The sequence below is a fragment of the Erpetoichthys calabaricus genome, chromosome 8 (assembly GCF_900747795.2).
Source record: "Erpetoichthys calabaricus chromosome 8, fErpCal1.3, whole genome shotgun sequence".
Classification (NCBI taxonomy): Eukaryota; Metazoa; Chordata; class Cladistia; order Polypteriformes; family Polypteridae; genus Erpetoichthys; species Erpetoichthys calabaricus.
Genome location: NC_041401.2, coordinates 80970030 through 80994909, shown reverse-complemented (window position 1 = coordinate 80994909; position 24880 = coordinate 80970030). Strand labels below are relative to the sequence as shown.

At 39.5% G+C, this 24880-nt stretch overlaps 1 protein-coding gene across 1 annotated transcript in view; it reads right to left on the bottom strand.

The window, feature by feature from the left end:
- Positions 1-17111, bottom strand: part of eral1 (Era-like 12S mitochondrial rRNA chaperone 1) — a 40759-nt gene extending 23648 nt beyond the window's left edge. The window contains exons 1-6 of the mRNA XM_028806968.2: positions 16883-17111; positions 16108-16278; positions 6760-6887; positions 5220-5297; positions 4110-4156; positions 1652-1713 (exon numbers count right to left, since the gene is read on the bottom strand). Coding sequence (XP_028662801.2) covers positions 1652-1713; positions 4110-4156; positions 5220-5297; positions 6760-6887; positions 16108-16278; positions 16883-16973 — 577 coding nt within the window. The 5' untranslated portion in view covers positions 16974-17111. The remainder of the gene's footprint in view (positions 1-1651; positions 1714-4109; positions 4157-5219; positions 5298-6759; positions 6888-16107; positions 16279-16882) is intronic.
- Positions 17112-24880: the final 7769 nt, after the last annotated feature.

Sequence of the window (24880 nt, the reverse complement as noted above, 5' to 3'; positions counted from 1 at the left end):
GGAATTTAGTTGGACTGTATGCAATTTTCTTTTTTCATACATTTTTTTCAAAAATATATTTTTTTCAGTCAGTGAAAGCACTTAATACAGAGACTAAAAGAGATATTTGCACTTTATATTTTTATAAAAGTAAAGCACCTTAGACTACTTTTATAAAAGTAGTAAAATTAATGTAAAATGTGTGTAGACCTTGTAGAAACGTGTCAAAGTTTTTTGCAAATACAGTGGAACCTCGGTTCACGACCATAATTCGTTCCAAACCTCTGGTCGTAAACCGATTTGGTCGTGAACCGAAGCAATTTCCCCCATAGGATTGTATGTAAATACAATTAATCCGTTCCAGACCGTACGAACTGTATGTAAATATATTTTTTTAAAGATTTTTAAGCACAAATATAGTTAATTACACCATAGAATGCACAGTGTAATAGTAAACTAATGTAAAAACATTGAACAACACTGACACAAACACCCAGGCTCCCTGCTCAGCTGTATGCGCAGGCTCTCTATCTCTCTCTCTCAGCAGCACGTGAACCCCCTCCCCCTCTGTCTCTCAGAAGCACGCGACCCCTCTCTCTCTCTGTAACATTGCAGCAGTTCGCGCTATAGCCTTACAATCCGATCGTTGTATAAACACTTTTTTTTTTAAATGAGTTTTAAGCACAGGGGGAAAAAAGGAACATTTGAACAAATCTGAACTTTATTTAAAAGCCAACCAAGACAGTAATATTGCAGGAGTTCACGCTAATAGCATTATAGCCCGATCGCTGTAAACACTCTTTTTAAATGAGTTTTAAGCACATGGAAAAAAAATAAACATTTGAAAAAAAGAGAAAAGTAACATTGCAACACTTTCTTCTCACCACTCTTCACTTGCTTAGAAGCCATGGTTAACTGCAAAAGCACATGAAATACTGTAGAGCACAAAGAGTTCACAGGTAAAGCACACACGTCTGACTGAGAACAATGAACAGGGAGAGGCTGAACACGTGCTTAAGTAATCGACGCGCACGAACCGGAAGGGAAATGAAATAGAGCACAAAGAGTTCACAGCGAAAGCACGCACGCACTCTGACCGAGAACAATGCAACAGGTGCGGAAATCATCGGCGCGCACAAACCGACAGGGAAACTGGCTTGTTCGTATACTGAGTGTGTGGTCATGAACCGAGGCAAAAGTTTGGCAAACGTTTTGGTCATAAACCGAGTTGTACGTGTACCGAGACGTTCGTGAACCGAGGTTACACTGTATCCAGCAATAAGCAAGTATTGACCAGAAGCAAAGTTAATAATCTTAAAATATAGATTGAAGTCTGGAGAAGCAACAACAGCAAGCTTCTAAGGCTTACATAGTCTACATAGCCAGAAACAACTATAAAATATCTGAAATCCAGACTGAAACAACAACACATAACACAATCAAATAGAAAAGGTTTAACCTAAAGATTCCCACGCCAACCATTTTTTAGCTAAATGCAGAGTCCATAATATTTCCAAATATTCCAGCTTCCTCTTTAAGAAGATAAACAAGTTTATTATATCAAAAAAAAAAATACAACAAATGAGTAATGTACTCTGTACAATATCCACAGAACAGAGTTGTTTTCAGCCTATGGTAGACATCAGGTTGCTTAATAACTACTTGCACTTACCTAAATCAGCTTCTTCGACAGAACTCCAAGGATCCATCAAAAGAGATTTTTCCAAATGGTGCCTGCAATTGATAAATGCCTGATTAAAAACTATACACTAATTAAAAATACTGCCGCCATGCTTTCTAATGGGAAGGAATTTTCTTTTAAAATCCTTGTTTTAACTCCATAAATCTCTAAATCACTAGGAATTTACAGAAATATGTGCCACTGAAACAAACAATACTATTTTATGTACAGTAGAACCTTTCTATAACAATTATTCTAAGGTGCTTTACACATAAAGAGCTATGCTTCAATCGTTAACATGTATGTTCCAACTGGAGCAGAGTGAGATTAAGTGATATGCTACAGATGACACACTGAGTTCATGGCAAGAATTAAATTGACATGCTTGTGATTTAAAGTCCAATGGTAAATTTGCTACACCACAGTGCCTGCCTGAAGCATGTCAGATATGTGAAGGATATGTCTATTACATATATTTGTCACATTTTGTATAATTGCTTTCCAGGATCTATTTTCTTGCATGAATTTCAATTAAATATCAGGACAAAGAGATCAAGCAACACAGTCTTACGAACAATAGAAACAATCTTCAAATAGACACCATTTTCTAAACATACATTTTCTAAGTATTCACAATTACACGTTACTACTAATCAACAGCTATCAGGAAGATGCACAAGCAGCAGTTGAGGGAAGGAGCAGTCTGTTGCAGTTTCATTACAGTAATGTTCTTTGTGGTAGTGTTTAGTACATTGAAATTAGGTGTATGTTCTGCTTACAACAGAACAGTCAATATATAAAACCCCATTTTTTCCTTTTACTGAATGAAAATGGTTCCACTTTAGCTTAGACAATTATTAAACTAAATATTTTGCATGATTGATTCTTAGACTTTAACAATTTTAATGTAAAAAATGAATGTAAAATGTGTTAAGCTGGGGAAAAAATGCTAATTTGCAGTGAAGGAAATTAAATTAATGTACATTAGAGCAGAAAAGTGTTTTCAAATACTTTAGAACATGTACGATTTTCAGATGCCCACTACAAGAATTGATTTTTGTGATCATAAATAAGCATCTTTGTTATTATTCATAAGTCAAAAAGGGATGTTACATCACTTTCTTTGGATACCCAAAATTTCATAAAGCAGCTGTGTATAATTTTGGGAAACCTGTACTGAGATTCCAAGCTTACTCAATATGAATTTAGTAATCGAGAGTAATGAAATGCAATAGAAGAAATGCACTCCCTTTGCAGATAATTGACTAACCCTTGCACCTTAAAGAGGACTCTGAATAAATTATCAGTTTATACTTTTGAATATGCAGGTCTCATGGATTTACCTTAATGTTTATCCATGATGAAGCCCCTATAAGACAGTGAATTCATGTTCATTTCTGTGCCCCAATTTCAAAATTGTGTAAAAGCATTTCATCCCCAAATCTAAAAGTATTGATGAGTGTACTGAAAAGGGCTGAAAACCCTCTTAAAGTTCTCCTTCATGTACTTTAACTTAGTTAAAGATTAGATTAGCTGCAAACTATATGCTGCTCCCTATGTAGCTGCAATTGTAAAAACATTTTCTTCTTAAATTTCTGCATCAGCCAACAGTCCATCCATTAGTTTAACCTACTGGGTCCAATGTAGGATTACAAGAATAAACTTTGGAAAGAATACTATTCCACTGCAGAGAGCCGTTAGTTACGAAGTGTACCTAAAAATGCTGCTCAAGCCTGTATCAGTAACATAGTGAGAACTAAACATTGCAGCACTATGTGTCCAAATCAAAATGACCACTTTCAAGGATAACTTTATTTACGTTAAAGAGGATCTACACAATTGTCCTTAACACCACGTAGGTATTATATACTCGGCTTTCAAAATAGATACATCAAACCGAAAACACACAGATGGACACTTAATTCATTTTCAGTGATGTGCATCCAGTTTAAACAGGTTTTATTATTCACCTGTTTGAGTGGGTGGAGAACTAGAATTTGATTATAAGATTACATCTAGGCTGTCAGCAGTAACAACAGTATGGAGGTTAGAGTTTTGTAAAATCATGTCATCTTGCAATTAAAATCAAACACACACAAAAAAGCAGCAGGAAATCCAAGAACAATTACAAAAAGGAGATTACAGTTTACTCAACTAAATCCAAAGATGGCCAGATGAATTTAGCCATGCAGTCCACAGAAAAGATTTAATTTCAAAGAATTCAAACCATCAGAAACAATCTAGAGAAAATTAGACAGTGCTGGATAAATACACCTACATAATTAACTGACCATATCCTCTGGTACTACTTTCAGGAAGTCATGTATGAAGCAAAGGTTTCCATTAAATTCATGTATGGAACATAACTCAAAAATGGCTTAACCTTGCAAGTGCATTCCATCATATTATCTTATATAAGATAGAACTTTGTTATCAGTGTAACACTTACCGTTTTTCTTTCTGAACATTAGTAAGTCCTGGTGTGTCCAATATAATCTACAAAGCATAAAAACAGAATGTATCAAAGTACATATTAATAGAGACATTTATGAAATGACTTGAATAGAAGATGAGCTACACCTTGTGGTGGATTGCCGGCTTCTTACTCCGGCCCTCACCCCCAGGCTGCCAGGAGGAGCTCTCCGGACTATGCCTCATGGACTATGTAGTTTCTACACACAACCCTGCTGGATACCTTGGGGGCCACCAGGTGTCGCTGTAGGGGGGGCTCGTGGGCTCTTATGTGCCCTATAACCCGGGAGTACGTCATGGTCACGTGACAGGAAGAAACGACGTGCTCCCAGGTTGAAGAAAAGGACTGTTTACCCTGACCCGGAAGGAATAAGGAACTGTGGACTGTTGGACAGGAACACCTCCGGGTCAGGGCGTATAAAAGGAGTGTGGGAAAGCCCAGACACTGAGCTGAGCTGGGAGGTAGAAGGGTGAAGTGTCTGGGCGAGGAGGAAAGAGTTTTGTATTAGTGAGTTTATTTATGAATAGTGTGGAGTGGAGGGTGCTTTGTGCACGGTATAGAAGTACAATAAAGGAAAATTGTACATTCATCTGGTGTCTGGAGTGGTACCCGAGGGTCCAAGAGGTGGACAAAGGCCTCTACTGCTACAACCTGTATTCAAATTCTGTTAAACTTATTTATTGGAACAAAAAATTCTGTAGTCTAATTATTTACTGTTATGTCAAAGCAGCTATAACTTAAATATTTAACTTCCCATCAACTTCATAGCAAAAAAAAATGTAAACAGTATGCAAAGTTATCTAGCTAGACTAATACTTCAGATAAAACTAGCTGCATAATGACAGAAGAGGCAAAGTTCTGCTCTGAATTCTGTTGCATATTAATCCCAATTTATTCAATCCTAAACAGCTTTAGCAACAAAATAAAATCAAACTCTTAAAACAAATTTGAAAATATATAAATCATCTTGAGAGTTCTAAATATCCATCTGCTTCAAAATTGCCATTAATATGTACTGTTATTCTAGTGTAGTTTCATTTTAATTATCAAAGAAGAGCATTTACAAACTAAACAGAAGGCACCAACCAATTGGGTATCATCTTCAGTAATAATACCCTGTGCACTAGATCGAGTTGTATGTACTTTCTTCGACACAGGGAATACCTGTGGGGGGAAAAAAAAACACACAAAAAAAAAAACATACTATATTACTCACTGGGGAAAATAGTACAGATTTTTAGCAGTATCTTTAAAAAATTACCAGAATTATGTAATTAATTACATCAGTCATACACATTTACAACTAACCTTTAAAATGTTACCAAAATCAAACACAAAACTGCATAACTCCAACACAAAATCTCTGACCTTGCACTGTTTAAGAAAAAAAACTTCAGAAGAAAGAACATGCAAGGTCATGCTGGCAATGAATTCATAAAGCAAGGCATCAATTAGCTGCAAAAATATAATTATCAGTTTGCAGTACACAATTCAAGATTACGGGTAATGTGGTACAAAGATTAGGCAATAGACAGTAGTGTAATATAGTCAGATGAATCCTCTTTTGAAATGGTATTTAAAAACACATTAGTGCATATGTAGAACACACCAAAAGATGAGTTCCATTTGTGCTAGTAACTGTGTAAGCTGTACTTGACTGACCTGCTTTGAGAGTATTTACACCATTAATGAAGCATTTTTTCCTGTATGATGGATTGCCTCCACCAATAGAGTTTAAATGACCATCCAGTCTTTTCATATACATCAAAGACATTTTCAGTCACAAGACTTGTATCTGCTCTATTAATAAGGGTTTAATTAACTGACTTTCCTGTAGATGAATTATACTATTCTACTACTAAGAAAATTCAAACAAGAATAGCTTATATTTCATTTTACTGGAGTGTTCAACTAGTAGGACATGACCTGCTCAATTTATGGTAAGCAAAACCACTTAAGGCTAATCTCCCAAAAGTAAGGGAATGGCATTTCAAACTTCAATCACCTTGCTACAAACCCGCTTTTTAATAAACACCACACCCATAAAGCTATCTGAACACCACAAAGACTACAGTTACAAAAAAGGATTAAACTAACAATTCTAAAGAATCAAGTTGACCAGACATGTCAAAATGTTTTGGTCTGATGGCATGTGGCAACTTCATATTGATGTCTTCACTTTTAAGGCAACTACTTCTACCTTGCAGTACTATTCTGTTCCTCCTGTGTGGATAGCGCTTTGAGTACTGAGAAAAGCGCTATATAAATGTAATGAATTATTATTATTATTATTACTGCTTGCATGTGATCGAAGACGGAATGACCTCTGCCATACAGAAAGTAACCTGGGCTTTTTTCTAATTGCACAGTCTATTGATTTGCTTAGACACCAGTACTGTATTCTCCAAGAGCAGTAACATGGCTTTGTGACTATATGATAACTGCAAAGAATATTTCAATCAGGAGGCCTTGCAATCATAAATATACATTCACAGATGAATTTAATAAACTAGAAAAAAGCACTGGCAAATTTCACTTAATACACAACAGCAGTGAGCTTTTAAGATATAACCTTAAAACTATGTTTACGGCTAGAGATAACTTCCTCCTTTGTTTTCAAATTTACCTTTCTGCCCAGAAGATGATTAGATAATGTGGATTTTCCAGCATTTGGTGCTCCAATAACTGCTATTTTTAGCCTCTTGGAATTCTTTGGCTGATCTGGTCTTCTTATCAACAAGTTGTCTTGTTCCACTACAAAAAACAACCACTGTGAGATTTTTAAGATTAGTGTATCATAACAGAAATACATGACAAGCAGCCAAATTTACCTCCAATACTTCAGTGATTAAAATTGTCATCAAATAATACATAAAACAGGTTGGGTGTAGACACAGAAACGTTTGAAGAATTGTATTAAAGTGAACTATTTCAATTTAAACAATCTAATTTTAGTTACGCCAATTGAAGGTAATAAAGGCATAGGAATTGTCATTCTTTTGGTTACATTTAAACCTATTCAGAGACACATTTATGGATGAGTATTTCAACATGTATAGGTTTATGCACTTTCATGCGCTATTAAGCATGCATCTGGCAGTGAGCTAGTCATTTAACTGCAATAATACTCTTCCAAAGTGTAGACAGGTGGAAATATGGAGCAGGTACTTTTTCTTTTTTGTTTTTTAAAAAAACTGCACAGTGCGCCTTTGCAGTAATATAAATGGATCCATAGAATACACACTACAGTGGAACCTCAGTTTGCGAGCATAATTCGTTCCGGAAACGTGCTCGTAGTCCAAAGCACTCGTATATCAAAGTGAATTTCCCCATAAGAAATAATGGAAACTCAGATGATTTGTTCCACAACCCAAAACTATTCATATAAAAATGATTACTACAAAATAAAAAGTAAAAATACATAAAACAAATTAACCTGCACTTTACCTTTGAAAAGAATCATGGCTGGTGTGAGTGCGTTTCTAAACTCTTGTGGGATTGCACCCAACGGGCCGACACACGGAAGAGCATCCCAAAGCAATCGCAGTCTCCCAGCGCTGTAGTAGTTCGCCGTAAAAGCGAATCCGAAAAGATCGCGGACATGCTATATGCGCCTGCCGTCGATGGGTGATACAAGGAACAAGGAACATTATAAATGTGCAGGGCCCTGCCTGACTGCTGCGTCTGTGTATAAATAACCGCACTGTTGCTGTTTTAAGATGAATAAAGCTGGTGTTGCTAAAGTACTGAGACTCAGCTTCGTGTTTTAGGGTGCAAGACGGGGACTCGCACGTCACAGCGCGAGCGCGCACACACACACACACACGAGCGCGCGCACGCACACACACACACACACACGAGCGCGCGCGTGCACACACACATACAGTCAGAATGCTAATGCTGTAGTAAACAGTATACACTTGTACGGATGTTGACTATATGAGTGAGGCACGCCGACTCAGACGGAGAATAGGAGACAATTGCCCACAATCCCGCAGCGAGAGAGAGAGAAGAACCATCAGCTCAGTTGTGATCACATGACACTCAGCAGACAAAGCATATACATACTACTCGTACTGCAAGACCTTGCTCGTTTATCAAGTCAAAATTTATTAAAAATTTTTGCTCGTCTTGCAAAACACTCGTAAACCAAGTTACTCACAAACCGAGGTTCCACTGTATTTTATTCTACTGGTGTCTTGGTGGTGAAATAACACAGGGTACTGCAGAAATGTGAATGTGGCCTTATAGTCATCTAGAACAAAGTACAGTAATCCCTCCTCCATCGCGGGGGTTGCGTTCCAGAGCCACCCGCGAAATAGGAAAATCCGCGAAGTAGAAACCATATGTTTATATGGTTATTTTTAGAATGTCATGCTTGGGTCACAGATTTGCGCAGAAACACAGGAGGTTGTAGAGAGACAGGAACGTTATTCAAACACTGCAAACAAACATTTGTCTCTTTTTCAAAAGTTTAAACTGTGCTCCATGACAAGACAGAGATGACAGTTCAGTCTCACAATTAAAAGAATGCAAACATATCTTCCTTTTCAAAGGAGTGCAAAGCAAGCAGTCAAAAAAAAAAATCAATAGGGCTTTTTGGCTTTTAAGTATGCGAAGCACCGCCGGTACAAAGCTGTTGAAGGCGGCAGCTCACACCCCCTCTGTCAGGAGCAGGAAGAGACAGAGAGAGAGCCACAGAAAAACAAAGTCAAAAATCAATACGTGCCCTTTGAGCTTTTAAGTATGCGAAGCACTGTGCAGCATGGCCTTCAGGAAGCAGCTGCACACAGCCCCCCTGCTCACACCCCCCTACGTCAGCGCAAGAGAGAGAGAGAGAGAGAGAGAGAGAGAAAGTAAGTTGGGTAGTTTCTCAGCCATCTGCCAATAGCGTCCCTTGTATGAAATCAACTGGGCAAACGAACTGAGGAAGCATGTGCCAGAAATTAAAAGACCCATTGTCCGCAGAAACCCGCGAAGCAGCGAAAAATCCGCGATATATATTTAAATATGCTTACATATAAAATCCGCGATGGAGTGAAGCCGCGAAAGGCGAAGCGCGATATAGCGAGGGATCACTGTACTAAAAATATCTTTCAAAATTTCTCAGTTTAGAGGCCCTCTTCATATCACATCTCATCCTAGCAACAGTATTTAGCTCAGCAATTATTCTATCTAGTTTAATTACTAATAACATTCCATCTTGAAGCAGAGTAGGATACTTACTACAGATGCATGATGATATATATTTCAATATTTAAATTCAATCAGGCCTGCAAAAATGATGTAATTTCAAACAAAAGTACTCTAACGTCAGCAGTCACAAAAACATAAGCACAAATGTTTTTGAACAGGATTAAAAAGATCTAGTCACTTGAATGAATGCCAAAAGTGATTATTCTTTCTCACAGATTAAAGCCATTTGTGCTCTTTACAGGGACAGAATATTCATATTGCTCAATAAAATTCTCATTTAATTGTGGTAAGAATAATGGTTTCATTTTAAAAATGTCTTTAGTGATTTATTTCAATCCGTAGAAAAAACAACAACAATGAAAAACCTATTAAAGGGCATGAGCTGGAGTTAAAATGATAAATGTAAATATTTCCCTAATTCAATGATGCTTAATCTAAACATCATAATTTCACCTATCAGTGGCACTTTCTACTGGTGTTGTATCTCTCCTGGTAAAAGAAGCTTTGCTGAAGCTCACGCTCACTTCTCTTTATAAAACATTCTATCTGAAACAGACATTAATTTATGTATATCTTCCTTTGATATCAGCACCTCTTGCATCCTCTGGAGTTACAGTGTCATGAACTTGTAATTCTCATTTTATTCTGATTTCAGCTTTTATTACCAATTCAAGCAATTTAGAAGTGATTGGAATTCTGCTGTTTATTTTTGCCAAATTATGTGTATAGGTATGGATTAATCCAGGCAAGAAATATTGGCCTATTCTATCTTTAGTGAACTTTAATATTTAAATTTCCACAAAATTCAAGAGGGCTTCAAAGCTAAATTCATCCCAACACAACAAAAACAGATCATAGCTGATCTTTTTACTAAACATGTATCTGACTTTTGTTGCAGGAAGGGATTGCTCCACAATGATCAATCCTAATAAGTGGTGAAATTTTATTTTGGGTTATACATGAATAAAAATATATATTTTTTTATTTATACATTTTATGAACCTGTTTATTTAAAAAAAATGTTTAAGGGAATGGCCAATTTTGCAAAATATTAACACATATTAAATTAGGATCTAGGCTTTACACAGTTATCTGCACAGTACAAGTGGTATGCAGGTAAATATGTAGCGGGGCTACATAGTAGTAGTAATAGTGTTGTTCAATGTTTGTACCGAGTGTTTTGTTTCCATCGTTCCATTCGCTGTTTGTGTGCGTCAGTGAATGTCGTCCCCGTAAATACAGGAGGGACAGACGATGGAAAGAGACCGCAGCCCCAAGATGGAAAACACCTGTTTACAATCAATCAATCACATCCGGCTCAGTACTATATAAACAATCAAGACAGAACAGGGGAGGAGAGGAGAAAGACGGAGATTACATTTCACAACAACGAAACAACTTTACCTTCTGTTTTCCACATCGCGCTTTTATAACCAGTTCGTTTTTCATTCCGCTGGACTTACTTTAAATCAATCATCACCAGAGACCCCGGGGTTGGACTACATCATCCACCACAAGCCGAGGATTCACGGTGATGTTGCTCCATTTTTTCCGGGAAATACAAACACATCATTTATCTGTTGACCAGTCATCCGCATTCAGGACAGTTGTATACTCGGACTCAAGCTCACTATCTTTGGCATTTTCCGTACTTCATTCATTGTTTTTCGTGTTTTGTTTGTTATGTTACTGGGACAAGGGAGGGTTTGTTATTGTATATATGCTGTTGTCACGTTGTTAGTTTAGTGGAGGGATATACATTTCTATACATATTTTCTACATTTGAAATTTGCCTTTTTTTGTTGTTTAATTTAATATATTGATCGACCTATTTTTACATATCTGCTTTTTTGTGCTTATGTTTAAACCCTCGATTGTGGGGAAAAATATTATTTGTTAGAGGTACAGCTTGGTATTTATAGATTAGCCTCAGTAATTTATCCAGGCCACAGGTCTTGGAAGAGTAGCTGCCGGCTGGGTAAGGGGTCGGCCATTACAAATACAATTTATTAAAATACATTTAAAAATTAGGGAGGTACAGTGGCATATTGGTTACTACCTGCCACATAGATTCCAGATACTGAGTATGAACCCTCTGTTTAGCCATCACCTGTGTAGAGTTTGTAAGTTGACCTTGGGTTTGTGTTGATTTTTTCTCCTACATCCTCAAATGTTAATTGAAGATTCCAAAATTGACCTTGTGTGAGTTGTGTACATCAGTAGGCCCTGCAATGAACTATCAAAAGTTGTTTCCTGACTTGATATCAGTGCTGCTGGACTGAACAATTTAGCCCTGCATTGAATTAACCAGTTAGAGAATATTACAAAAATTAATACATTTAAATTGGACATTATGATCTTTCCCATTGCACAAAATGTTTTAAAGAATACTGTATCACACAAAAAACTTTTTTTTAATAAAAATAAATGTGGGTAACAAATTTGCTGGAATTTAGGGATACATTAAGGTATTCCTCATAGCAAAAGATTCCAAGGCTTAAATGTTCGTTTTTGCAGTCTACAAGTGAACAAACCACATCATTGTAATGTTTTGTAAATTCTGAATATCAGACATTTTTTAAGGGTGATTGGCAAGAATATAAATTCTTTTGTTGTGTGGGCAGGGGTTATGTATCATATATATTGATGAATGTTTACTATTACTCCATTTGCTAATTTTCCATGAAACATTTTGAGGAGATGTAATGAAATATAGTTATTTTATTATTCTATTGTACAAATAACTAATGAATATATTTATGTAAATGTTGCAATGTTTAGTAATGTTGTTAGTTTCATATTTGTATATCTGTGTAAGCTCTCTGAACTTGTTTTTACTGTATTGCAGAAATTTTCTTCATTGTAATTTTCTCCCCCATTTTTATCAACACCTATCTAGGTATTGTGGTTTTACTCCTACATCCTAAAATGTGCATCTAAACTTACTTGGTGCACTATAACAAACTAATGTTTGATCTAGGCCTTCAATCTCCTCCTGATACTATTGGGTTAGGCTATCATTTACCCTAAAATTTGACTAAGGAGTTTTGGTAAATAAATTAACATTTAAATAAATAGATAATATTCTCAACTGCTCTAAAGGACTTTTAAAACCCTCAGTATAAATGACAAACACAATATTAAGAAATGTTTAGTAAAACTGCTTAAATTGCAGGATTAGAAATGATCATAAAAGTAAGTTTTTTGTAAAGCACCCATATACTGAAACAATACTATTTTGCCCTACATTCAAAAAAAGACATAGGCAGTATCTATAATGCCATCTACACCACTGGTTCTCAGCCTTTGCTGCTCTAAGGCCCCCCAGTGAAGAATGTGAATGTGCGAGGGCCCCCCCCCATATGATATTTCCCCTCCTGTATTTTTGCTGTCCCGACAAAGGTTTTGATTTATGAACTTACATTTAGTAACTTATAAAATGCAGACTTAACCATGGCATTAATTTTTTCTTAACCTAATTACAAAAGCTACTTTGTTTTCTTATTAATTTAGCACTGTAGAATTTTCATCTGACAGCCACAACTGGAAATGTAAAAGCGTTTTCTCTACATATGTAACAATTTAAAATGATGGAAAAGAAGTGGAAGGACAGCCAGCTCAGACACATGTGCAGCTTTTAAAAAATGAACACAGCAGCTGCATTTTTCAAGTTGCTCTACCATCTCCTTCACATGCAATTATGCTAAACCACCAAAGATTTTCTACGACAGTGAGGCTTGTCGCCTTTTCACTTTTTCTTATTAGCTTCTTACAGTTGTGCTTGAAAGTTTGTGAACCCTTTAGAATTTTCTATATTTCTGCATAAATATGACCTAAAACATCATCAGATTTTCACTCAAGTCCTAAAAGTAGATAAAGAGAAACCAGTTAAACAAATGAGACAAAAATATTATACTTGGTCATTTATTTATTGAGGAAAATGATCAAATATTACATATTTGTGAGTAGCAAAAGTATGTGAACCTCTAGGATTAGCAGTTAGTTTGAAGGTGAAATTAGAGTCAGGTGTTTTCAATCAATGGGATGACAATCAGGTGTGAGTGGGCACCCTGTGTTATTTAAAGAACAGGAATCTATCAAAGTCTGCTCTTCACAACACGTTTGCCGTTTGCGGAGGTGTATCATGGCACGAACAAAGGAGATTCCTGAGGACCTCAGAAAAAGAGTTGTTGATGCTCATCAGGCTGGAAAAGGTTAAAAAAACATCTCTAAAGAGTTTGGACTCCACCAATCCACAGTCAGACAGATTGTGTACAAATGGAGGAAATTCAAGGCCATGGTTACCCTCCCCAGGAGTGGTCGACCAACAAAGATCACTCCAACAGCAAGGCGTGTAATAGTCGGAGAGGGTAACTTCTAAGCAACTGAAGGCCTCTCTCACATTGGCTAATGTTCATGAATCCACCATCAGGAGAACACTAAACAACAATGGTGTGCATGGCAGGGTTGCAAGGAGAAAGCCACTGCTCTCCAAAAAAAACATTGCTGCTCATCTGAAGTTTGCTAAAGATCACGTGGACAAACCAGAAGGCTAATGGAAGAATGTTTTGTGGACGGATGAGACCAAAATAGAACTTTTTGGTTTAAATGAAAAGAGTTATGTTTGGAGAAAGGAAAACACTGCATTCCAGCATAAGAACCTTATCACATCTGTGAAACGTGGTGGTAGTATCATGGTTTGGGCCTGTTTTGCTGCATCTGGGTCAGGACGGCTTGCCTTCATTGATGGAACAATGAATTCTGAATTATATCAGAGAATTCTAAAGGAAAATGTCAGGACATCTGTCCATGAACTGAATCTCAAGAGAAGGTGGGTCATGCAGCAAGACAATGACCCTAAGCACACAAGTCGTTCTACCAAAGAATGGTTAAAGAAGAATAAAGTTAATGTTTTGGAATGGCCAAGTCAAAGTCCTGACCTTAATCCAATCGAAATGTTGCGGAAGGACCTGAAGCGAACAGTTAATGTGAAGAAACCCACCAACATCCCAGAGTTGAAGCTGTTCTGTACGGAGGAATGGGCTAAAATTCCTCCAAGCCGGTGTTGCAGGACTGATCAACAGTTACCGAAACCATTTAGTTGCAGTTATTGCTGCAAAGGGGGTTCACACCAGATACTGAAAGCAAAGGTTCACATACTTTTGCCACTCACAAATATGCAATATTCGATCATTTTCCTTAATAAATAAATGACCAAGTATAATATTTTTGTCTCATTTGTTTAACTGGTTTCTCTTTATCTACTTTTAGGACTTGAGTGAAAATCTGATGAACTTTTAGGACTTGAGTGAAAATCTGATGATGTTTTAGGTCATATTTATGCAGAAATATAGAAAATTCTAAAGGGTTCACAAACTTTCAAGCACAACTGTAGGTCATTAAGAAGAGCTTGTACCCATGCTAACTAAAGGGTAGTGCAATAACTGGAGTATATATGACACCGCATTAAAAGTTGCCCAGATAGTTATGCTGGGTCTTATCTATCAATATAAAAAAAGTCTTTGTGTGTGTATATTATATAAAATATAATATGTGTGTCCAGCCCCTCTGAGCAATATAATTGGTCAGTTTGGCTTTGGTCTGATTGATCAATGTCACTGTGGTTGTTCAATCAAATGCAATCAAGAAAAGAAACACAGAGGAAGGAATGTTGACATGCACTTGGATAGCGAGGATGGTCAGCTTCAGACACATGAAGTATCTGCAAGAATAAGAATGATGTTTTCAGTTGAGTAATAGGGACCCATCTAACATTGGCGGTTGTCAAAATGTGAACAGGAACTGAGCAATGAGACTTGAAAAGACAGCTTTTATGGGAACGTGACTAATAGGCATCATCGGCCAAGAGAGGTTGAGACCCATGAGGATAACAAAGGAAGGCGTAGGAGGAACACAGGGTAAATCTACTGCAAAAACAGTAAATTTAAAAATATTTGCCATTACCTGCATATACCAGCTAACGTTGCTAGTGGAACATATCGTAGCCACCTAGTAGTTGGTTTGGGAAGGCGGCTCCACTGAACAAGGAAGCGAATGCAGAAAGCGGTTTATTTAATAATTGCAAAAAGAACAGAGAATAAGGGAATAATAAAAGGAACCAAACTTTGAACCATTTACACATAATTATAACCCCTTCACTGTTCTGATAATGAGAGATACCCTAGCTACTAAAGTACCATCCAGAACTTTCTGTTTGGTTCACAGCTTGCTCTTCTACTTATGATCTTCTGTTTGGCACCAAGTCACACCACCACCTCCCAGATTGTCTACTTATCACCACTTCTAAATTGACCATGGTTTCTGCATTATCAACAGTGATTCTTTTCCTCCATAGACAAAAATCATCCAGATTCCCTACCATTCAATCTGGCTAATGTGCTCGCCAACCTTCCAAAAGAAAAGCCTCCCATTCCAGCAAGCCCTACCTTTTTATTTCATTAGATCACAGTGCCACCCTATTTTGTTCCTCAATGTAAGTGTTTTGCAAGTTGCCCTGAATTTGGTGTTCTCCCCCTCCGTTACCAGATCCAAGTGTCTAACAGCTGCCATTGTGCATCCTAACCAAGATGCTGCTGTATTTTGAAAGTTGACATTACGCTTAAGAGCCCTGCTGTAACATGATTTTTAGTGACGTGAGTATTTTGCAGATATTTTATAATTATTTTCGTTCACTGAGGCCCCCCGTTGATAACCTCTGATCTACAAACTTTAGCAACATTTTTAGTAGAGCAACAACATAAAATAAAAAGAAATTCACCTTTGCTGGTTGACACAGGTGGGGCATGGGGCTGTGCAAAATTGTCTTCCTCCCACTGGCGGCGGGTGCCGCTGTTAATTACTTTACTAAGTGCGGACTTGCCTGACAAGAAAACTGCTGGTATGTGATTAAAAGCAGGCGCGCTTTTTCTTCGGGGACACTGAACAGCACCTTTGGGAAAGATAAGATAGGTTTGTAGAAGTAAGTCAGAGAGATTCTCATAGGCAGTGGATAAGACAACTCCAAAGGGACATTGTTACAGGGCGTGTGGAGTTATTTATACATAAATGATTAACTATACACAATTACAATGCCAAATAATACTTTCTGATAGTAACCATATAGCCTGTGCGCATATATAGAAATACCAGTATGGTTAAACAAGCCAACGACAAAAATTAAGGATTTGTCTTTTTTACTTAAATAATAATTTGAATGACAGAACTAAATTTGTTTTAGATCACTGCATTCTCCAGTAGCTCCTACAGAGTTGTGTGAATAAGAAGCTCGCTGTTCATGCAGAATGACCACAGGACTCAAGTTCCAGCAACGTTCGTAGTTATCGCTTGGCCGCTCTCGACTTTATCAATCAGTTTTACAGCCAAATGACTGCGGCAAACTGGTGCTGTTGCGGTCATTATTAACACGCAGCACAGAAAACCAGGACTCGAGCGTATAGTTATAGAGGCTGACGTCTCTTTATTTCATACAAATTACCTATAATTTTATTCCAAGACATCTTATTATACGAAAAATTATTGAAAAAAAACCTCACCAGGTGCGTATCTGCAGACTCTTCTAACTAGGACTGACAAGGCACCGGAACGCATACACCTGACACAAGCAGAGACACACAGAGTCGCCATTTTCGTTTAATCGTCGGTCATTTTTTTTGACACTTTCCAGCACTTACAGTCAGATCTTATTTGTGTACTTTATGCTCACGTTTCAAGTCTGTGCGCTACCATATTGTTTGAAACATCGAGTTAATCCTAGAGGTGACCGCTTTCCCAGAACCGTGCTGGATACCTACGGCGACCTCTGACGACATGGAGGGATTACTGCACCATCCGGAAGGAGAGTTCTGGGAGGCACACAGCAATTGTAGTAAAATCAACTTAAGGTAGTCGCGTCACTGTTGAAGACATGCATATTGGGTTGATTGACTTCAGATTGTCAAAAATGTGAGTGCAAGGCGGGCATTAGAAAAACTGACAGAGTTCCTTGCTGCAAAAACATAATGCCTGCCATGGTGGTGTCAAGATAAAATGAAATTGCTGCTTTTTTAACGTCTACGCGTTCATTTTATAAACTGGCATTTTCAATTACAGGGACCTTTACACTCGCAGTGTGGTCATTGCTAGTATAGAGTTTGCACTTTCTTCCAGTGTTTGTGTGGGATTCCCCCTCCATATTTTGGTTTCCAGTCAAATCCCAACAACGTGGACATTAAGTTATTTACTCTGCTGAGTTTAGTTAGACTGCTAGTCAAGTCTGGACACACCCAACATTTTTTATGTTTTTGACAGAAATGTATACCTTTTTTTATCAAGATACCATTAAATTTATATAAAATACAGGAAAGACATTACTATGGTTTCTAATGGTTACGTCTGCTTGAAATGACAGCTTTTTAATGAACTATTCATATATGACTGCAATGCTCCATTTTCAGCAGTCATTCCTTCAGTCTCCTCATGGTAAACTCTCTTAGCTTATCCTTAATTATTCATGTATAAATGCTAAATGGTTATTTGAGAAACCTTTGTAATAGAATTAGCACCAGTCAAACCTGTTACTCTGTTCACGTGGGTTACAAGGTACTGAAAATTCAGTTCTGGGTTCAAAAGTGGAAAAAATGAACCCACTTTCCAATGAAACATGTCAGTCTATTGTTTTTGTGCAGACTGAAGGATATTTCATGTGACAAATTGCCAAGAAACTGAAGATTTCATATTAAGGTGTCTATTATTGTCTTGACAGAAGTGGGAGAACTGGGACAAGGCAGGAAAGAAAAAAAGGAGAAGGCCCAGATGCACAATTGCATAAGAGGATAAGGACTCCAGAATATGCAGTGTGAGGTCCTCAGTTTGCTTCTACATGCCAAATACCAGTGTCATCTGCAACAAATAAAGGATTATTGCAGGAGATGCTGACCTCAGTGGCAGAGTTTCAAAGAAAAAGCTTTATGTGAAACTTGCAAATAAAAATAAAAGGCTAAAAATAGGCAAAAGAACACAGGTATTGGACAGGAAATGACTGGAAAAGTGTATTATGGTCAGCATCCTGAAATCATATGTATTGATTATATTCTTAAATCAATTTCATGGTATCTTGAAAAAAAAGATCAATTTCTATAAAAACATGAACATTTCTGGGTGTGTCCAAACTTTTGACTGGTAATGTGCCGTGCTTTAGCATGCCCTACAGTGGTCTAGTGTTTTGTCTAGTGTTGATTCCTGCCATGCGTTCTTGTTAGAATAGACTATGTAGTGGTGAAAAAGTATGGATAATTTGGTCTAATTGTCTATGAGAATGTGTTGAAATGACTGGATATCTATTGTTTGACTGTAATCTATGATGAACTAGCTTCTCCCATAGGCCTTTAGCTGCCCTGTATATTCCAGCTTTGTGCAACCTTGATCAACAAAGGTGGATGTCATAGAAAAAGAAATTACTATTAGATGGAGGAATTTATATTCTCACATAATACTCCATTTGGGTATCCTGAGTTTTTTCTAAGTAGTATTACATAACTTTTATAGACCTGCTAAATCCAGGTAAAGGTTTTGAGAGGCCAGAGCTTGTCCCAGCAGCACTGGGCACATTGGATATGGTGTCAATCCATCACAGGTTCCACACAGAAGAACCCAGTTCGAATTGTCGATTAAACTAACTAACATGTCCTTGTGGGTGCGAGAGGCAAACTGGAGTGCCTGAAAGAAAACTACACAGACAATGGGGAGAATATTTAAAATCCATGCAGACAACATCCTTGTACATGATTTAAACCCAGTATGCTGGATCCATGGGACAGTAGAGCTACCCACTGCACTGCCTGTTTTTTATATGTATTCATCTAATTTCAAAAGTACTAGGTGACATAATTATTTGTATGACTTAATTATTTGTATATAAAATTATTTAAATTTTATATTCATGTTACGGTATTATTACAAATCATCAGGTCTGGTTTTGCTTTTGTTTGTTCATTTGGATATTTTAATATGGAAAAGGCTTCATAGACAATTTTACTGGGTGATTCATTCATATATTGCATCAATTGCTACTGTTTCTGATCTGTAATGGCTTCTAATATGCTTAATATTTTCATAATCCCTCCATTTTTATTTTGTCTACTAATTCTGTTTCTTTTTATTACTTTTTTCTATTATAATTACAATGTAGTCCTTTTCATTCATTGTTAAAGAAGTCTAAAAATACACTGAAACAATTTAGGTACACAATCCCTGTGAAATAAATTCTTTGCCATCAGTCATGCTTCTACCTTCTGCTATAGCAGCCACTTGATCAATAGAACTTTTATTTGTGGTAATGTAATAGTAGGTGGTATTAAAATGAAAAATGTATGTGCAGTGGCCACAATGGATCTGTTGAACAGTACTTTTAGAAAGTTGCCTCCTTGTACCCAATTCTGCCAGGATAGGCTGCCTACAACCCTAAATTTAATCAAGTAGGATCAAAAATAAAAAAGGACAGATGGATGAATAGATGAATGGACAGAGTTCCTCACATTTGTAAAGACTTAGAGTATATAAATGGCAATGAGCAGAAGCTTTTATGGTAAACTATCAGGGGTACCTTGTGTTGGGACAAAACATAGCCTAAAGTCTTTTTGTGTACAATTGGGGAATCTATGCAAAATTTGGTGAAGATACGTTCAGTGGTGTGAATTTACATACAGGAACGCCACATAAACACAAACACAAATTCAGCTTTATATACTAATTAAATCTTATCATTTCACACTTTGGCCTTTTGGTAAAATAAAATTTGATTTCTACATGCATTTGTGGGCGGCACGGTGGCGCAGTGGGTAGCGCTGCTGCCTCGCAGTTGGGAGATCTGGGGACCTGGGTTCGCTTCCCGGGTCCTCCCTGCGTGGAGTTTGCATGTTCTCCCCGTGTCTGCGTGGGTTTCCTCCGGGCGCTCCGGTTTCCTCCCACAGTCCAAAGACATGCAGGTTAGGTGGATTGGCGATTCTAAATTGGCCGTTGGGTGTGTTTGTGTGTGTCCTGCGGTGGGTTGGCACCCTGCCCGGGATTGGTTCCTGCCTTGTGCCCTGTGTTGGCTGGGATTGGCTCCAGCAGACCCCCGTGACCCTGTAGTTAGGAATATAGCGGGTTGGAAAATGGATGGATGGACATGCATTTGTCAAGTTTACTTTTCTCAGGCTAAAATGTTGTTATATTATTATAAATTCAAAATCAACAATAAAGGTATGTTTATCGGTTAAAAAATTAGCCACTGCCCATGTAAGAGGTGATGCATGCTTCAGTCACCAACAGAGGGCAACCTCAATATGAATTGCGTCCTACAAATATCTGTGCCAAGAAGTTGCCAACTTTTATGGATGTGGTAAAGTGTACTGTCCAACACGTGTTCCAGCAGTAGTGTACATCACAGTTAACCACTAATCATTGCCAGAGCTATGGTTGAAAGACGGTTCTCACAGATATGGATTGTTGACGTGTGTCATGCATTGTGACAGCAAACCACTTTGCCATTACGAATTGCTGCAGACAGTCAGTGCAAGCATACAACAAGCCAGTTTCTGAATGAACACTCAGAAGGGAATGACATTCCATGGATATCTGGAGCAGAGTACAATGGAAAACGCACTTGATGACAGCTGTTCACAAAGCTGCATGGTTACAGTGGGTGCAGTATTGAGCCCTGGAAATGTGTTATCTGGTCTCATTAGTTGCCATTTTTGCTGATACTTGAATGATGTGAGGCGACAGGTACATCATAAACCACATGAAGCCTTCCTTGAATACTGTGTGCAAAGTGCTGCTCAAGCAGGAGGCAGCTCTCTGATGTTCAGGGAGTATTTCAATTACAGTAAATGGGATGATCCTCTCCGAGAACTGCCACCTTATCGGGGTGGAGGAGTTTCGTGTCCCAATGATCCTAGGAGCTCTGTTGTCTGGGGCTTTATGCCCCTGGTAGGGCCACCCAGGGTAAACTGGTCCTAGGTGAAGGATGAGACAAAGAGCGGTTCAACAAAAACCTCCTATGAAGAATAAAAAATTTGGATGGCGTCTTCCCTCACCCGGACTCGGGTCACCGGGGTCCCCCTCTGGAGCCAGGCTGGGAGGTGGGGCTTGATGGCGAGCGCCTGGTGGCCGGGCCTGCACCCATGGGGCTCAGCCGGGCACAGCCCGAAGAGGCAACGTGGGTCCCCCTTCCCATGGGCTCACCACCTATGGGAGGGGTCAAGGACGTCGGGTGCAGTGTGAGTTGGATGGTGGCCAAAGGCGGGGACCTTGGCAGTCTGATCCTCAGCTAAAGAAGTTGGCTCTTGGGACGTGGAATGTCACCTCTCTGAAGGGGAAGGAGCCTGAGCTAGTGCGCGAGGTCGAGAGGTTCCGGCTAGATATAGTCGGGCTCACCTCGACGCACAGCGTGGACTCTGGAACCAATCTCCTTGAGAGGGGCTGGACTGTCTACCACTCTGGAGTTGCCCCCGGTGAGAGGCACCGAGCAGGTGTGGGCATACTTATTGCCCCCCGACTTGGAGCCTGTTCATTGGGGTTTACCCTGGTGGACGAGAGGGTAGCCTCCTTCCGCCTTCAGGTGGGGGGACGGGCCCTGTTGTTTGTGCGTATGTGCCGAACAGCAGTTTGGAATACCCACCCTTTTTGGAGTCCCTGGAGTAGGTGCTAGAGGGCATACCTTCTGGGGACTCCGTCGTTCTGGTGGGAGATTTCAATGCTCACGTGGGCAATGACAGTGAGATCTAGAAGGGCGTGATTGGGAGGAATGGCCCCCCCCACCCGATCTGAACCCGAGCGGGGTTTTGTTATTGGACTTCTTTGCTCGTCACGGATTGTCCATAATGAACACCGTGTTCAAGCATAGATGTGTTCATATGTGCACTTGGCACCAGGACACCCTAGGCCTCAGTTCGATGATCGACTTTGTGGTCGTGTCATTGGACTTGCGGCCACATGTCTTGGACACTCGGGTGAAGAGAGGAGCAGAGCTGTCAACTCATCACCAACTCGTGGTGAGTTGGCTTCGATGGTGGGAGAGGATACCGGTCAGGCCTGGTAGGCCCAAACGTGTTGTGAGGGTCTGCTGGTAACGTCTTGCAATCCCCGAACCCGTTATTTGACACTCACCGTCATGGATGACATCAAGCTGAAGAAGGAGTCCTAAAGGACCCTTTTGTCCTGTGGGACTCTGGAGGCAGCTAATAGGTACTGGCAGGCCAAGCAGAATGCGGCTTCGGTGGTTGCTGAGGCAAAAACTCGGGCATGGGAGGAGTTTGGGGAGACCATGGAGAACGACTTTCAGACAGCTTCGAGGAGATTCTGATCCACCGTCCAGCATCTCAGGAGGGGGAAGCAGTGCAGTGTCAATACTGTATATGATGGTGATGGTGCGTTGCTGACCTTGACTCAGGACGTTGTGGGTCGGTGGGGGGAGTACTTCGAAGACCTCCTCAATCCCACTAACATGCCTTCCAATGATGAAGCAGTGCCTGGTGACTTGGAAGTGGGCTCCCCCATCTCTGGGACTGAGGACACCGAGTTGGTCAAAAAAATCCTTGCTGCCAGGGTGGATGAGATAAGCCCGGAGTTCCTCAAGGCTTTGAATATTATAGGACTGTCTTGGCTGACACGCCTCTGCAACATCGCATGGACATTGGGGACAGTGCCTCTGGATTGGCAGACTGGGGTGTTGGTCCCCCTCTTTAAGAAGGGGGACCGGAGGGTTTGTTCCAACTACAGAGGGATCACACTCCTCAGCCTCCCTGGAAAAGTATATTCGGGGGTCCTGGAGAGGAGGGTCCATCAGATAGTCGAACCTCAGATTCAGGAGGAACAGTGTGGTTTTCATCCTGGTCTCGGAACAGTGGACCAGCTCTACACCCTTAGCAGGGTCCTGGAGGGTGCATGTGAGTTTTGCAGATGATGTTGTCCTGTTTGCTTCATCAGGCCATGATCTTCAGCTCTCTCTGGATCAGTGGAGGAGTTCAAGTATCTCGGGGTCTTGTTCACAAGTGAGGGAAGAATGGAGCGTGAGATCGACAGGCGAATTGGTACGGCATCTGCAGTGATGCAGGCTCTGCATCGGTCTGTCGTGGTGAAAAAGGAGCTGAGCCATAAGGCAAAGCTCTCAATTTACCAGTCGATCTACGTTCCTACCCTCACCTCTGGTCATGAGCTATGGGTAGTGACCGAAAGAACGAGATCGCGAATACAAGCGGCTGAAATGAGTTTCCTCCACAGGGTGTCTGGGCTTTCCCTTAAAGATAGGGTGAGAAGCTTAGTCATCCAGGAGGGGCTCAGAGTAGAGCCACTGCTCCTCCGCATCATAAGGAGTCAGATGAGGTGGCTCGGGCATCTGATCAGGCTGCCTCCTGGACGCCTCCCTGGTGAGGTATTTCGGGCACGTCTAACCGGGAGGAGGCCCCGGGGAAGACCCAGGACATGCTGGAAGGACTATGTCTCCCAGCTGGCCTGGGAACGCCTCGGGATTCCCCCGGAAGAGCTAGAAGAAGTGACCAGGGAGAGGAAAGTCTGGGCATCTCTGCTCAAGCTGCTGCCCCCACGACCCGATCTCGGATAAGCGGAAGAGGATGGATGGATGGTTCAGGTGATGACACAATTGAACCAGAAGGGCTACATTGGGCATCTGGAAGACAATGTGTTACCTGTTCTTCTCCGTCTATAGAGTGCACATAGAATGGCTACTCCAGTCTTCCAGGGTGACAGTTATCGAAGGAGAACATTCTGAAGCATTTCAGCATCTTGACTGGTCTGCAAAATCCCCAAACTGAAATCACAGAAAATCTGTAGGACTGTTTAGAGCAACAAGTGAAACTCTGGTGAACCCATTTGATCATTCTGGCTGAACTGCAGGACTTGGTGCTGGAGGAGTAGATGAAAATTAATGTCGCCTACCTCCATAAACTGGCAGTGTCCATGCCAGACAGAATTGCAGTTGGTCTTCAGTCTCATGGAGGAGCTATGTGCTTTTAGATAAGATTTAGCCTGGAGTGACTAGTTTTTTTCAAGTGAACTTAATATATCTGAGTCTCCTATATTATTTTAAGACATTCCACTTCATCATTGGTTTACAAGTTCCAGCTGTGATTTCACTTTTGTAGCTTTTTATAGCTGGAGAGTAATTTTAGGTGAGGCGTTTTTTGTAAATTCTTATTTTTTTATTTTGTTAGATTAGCTGCCCTTATACTCTAAAAAGGAAAACTGAAGTATAGAATGGAAATCTGCAAATAAACTTAACTTAGCAGTTTAGAAAATTTCATTTACTAAAACAGAGAAAAAGTAGTGTGTTAAAATAATAATAATACATTTTATTTATATAGTGCCTTTCCCATGCTCAAGGTGCTTCACAGAGTCTTAGAAAAAACAGCAGAGTATATGTAACATTGGATACAAATGTTTTCCTGAACAGAACAATGAAACAGATAATAAAGCATTAAATAGAATAAAGGACAATAAATCAGAGTAAAATACTAAATTCAATACTAAAAGAAAAACCTAACAAATAACCTAAT